Source organism: Cyphomyrmex costatus, unplaced genomic scaffold (assembly GCF_001594065.2).
Source record: "Cyphomyrmex costatus isolate MS0001 unplaced genomic scaffold, Ccosl1.0 scaffold5841, whole genome shotgun sequence".
Classification (NCBI taxonomy): domain Eukaryota; kingdom Metazoa; phylum Arthropoda; class Insecta; order Hymenoptera; family Formicidae; genus Cyphomyrmex; species Cyphomyrmex costatus.
The window spans coordinates 1-1,103 of record NW_017280020.1 but is presented as its reverse complement, the minus strand read 5'-3'; the positions used below and the strand labels follow the sequence as shown (position 1 = coordinate 1,103).

The window sequence follows — 1,103 nt, the reverse complement described above, 5'->3', positions numbered from 1 at the left end:
TTTTTTCAAGCAGCGATCTGAAAAGTAGATGTTTCAAGCTGTGAAATGCTTTTTTAAAAATTACGATACAACGATTTTTGACGAACTTGTTCAGTCTTGAAATTTACCTATTTTTGCAGAGTGGAACAGGTGTTGCGTTAATTTTGTTGGCCAGTGTATTATACAAATATTATTATAATATTATACAAAAATAAAGTAGTATATCCGAGACTTTCCTCTATGATTATTGAACTATACTTAAAATCATTAATCATTATTCGTTTATGTATTATTTTATATACATATATCTTGTATCAAAATTCTGTCTTTATTATTAAAGCTGTATATGAAATAAACGAGTACTGTGAATAATGTTTTCCCCCATACTACTACAATATTATCTATTTATATATTATTTAGAATATAAAAGATTACGTTTTTCAATTTTAATCTTTAAAGGTTCAACTGTAGATAATACTATATCCGAATTTAATTTGATTTTGTCTATCTCAATGCTATGATTCAATTTAAATACAAACATTCTTATCAACGTTGCTAAAATAACTTTCATGGACATCATTGCGTATTTTGCACCTGTAAATTTGTCAATTACATGTAAATCAATATTACTACGATAATTTATAATTTATTCATACTTACCTATGCAATTTCTTGATCCATCACTAAAAGGCATGAAATAATATGGTAAACAATTTGTTTTTTCTGATAGAAATCTATCCGGATCAAACATCAATGGATTCGACCAATATTTTTCATTCCGGTGCATTCGTATAATTGATATAATAACATCTGTACCTTTTGGTAAAACAAATTCTCCTGAAACATATTTTTTTTATATAATCGATTGATATATTTAATCATTTTCAAGGTTTCTTTTCACTTATCACTATTGTACGTTTTAAAATCTGACATCGGAAGCGAAAAAATATAGAAAAAAATTTAAAAATTCAAAATAAGTCTATTTTAGTGTAGAGTGTTAAAGGACACACTAACGACACCAAAAGTAAATATTAACTTCAAGTGGTAGCTAATGAACTAACAGTAAATTGATCATTTCAAACTTCATATTTGTGCATATTTTAATTATGTAAAAAGAATTTTGC

General features: G+C 25.7%; 1 protein-coding gene across 1 annotated transcript; it reads right to left on the bottom strand.

Moving 5' to 3' along the window:
- Window positions 1–412: 412 nt before the first annotated feature.
- Window positions 413–816, bottom strand: LOC108771204 (cytochrome P450 4p1; the record flags this gene model as incomplete). Its single annotated transcript, XM_018546756.1, has 2 exons — window positions 413–573; window positions 640–816. Coding segments are annotated over 2 exons (338 nt in total), but the record flags the coding sequence as incomplete, so codon positions are not given.
- Between the last annotated feature and the right edge of the window lie 287 nt (window positions 817–1,103).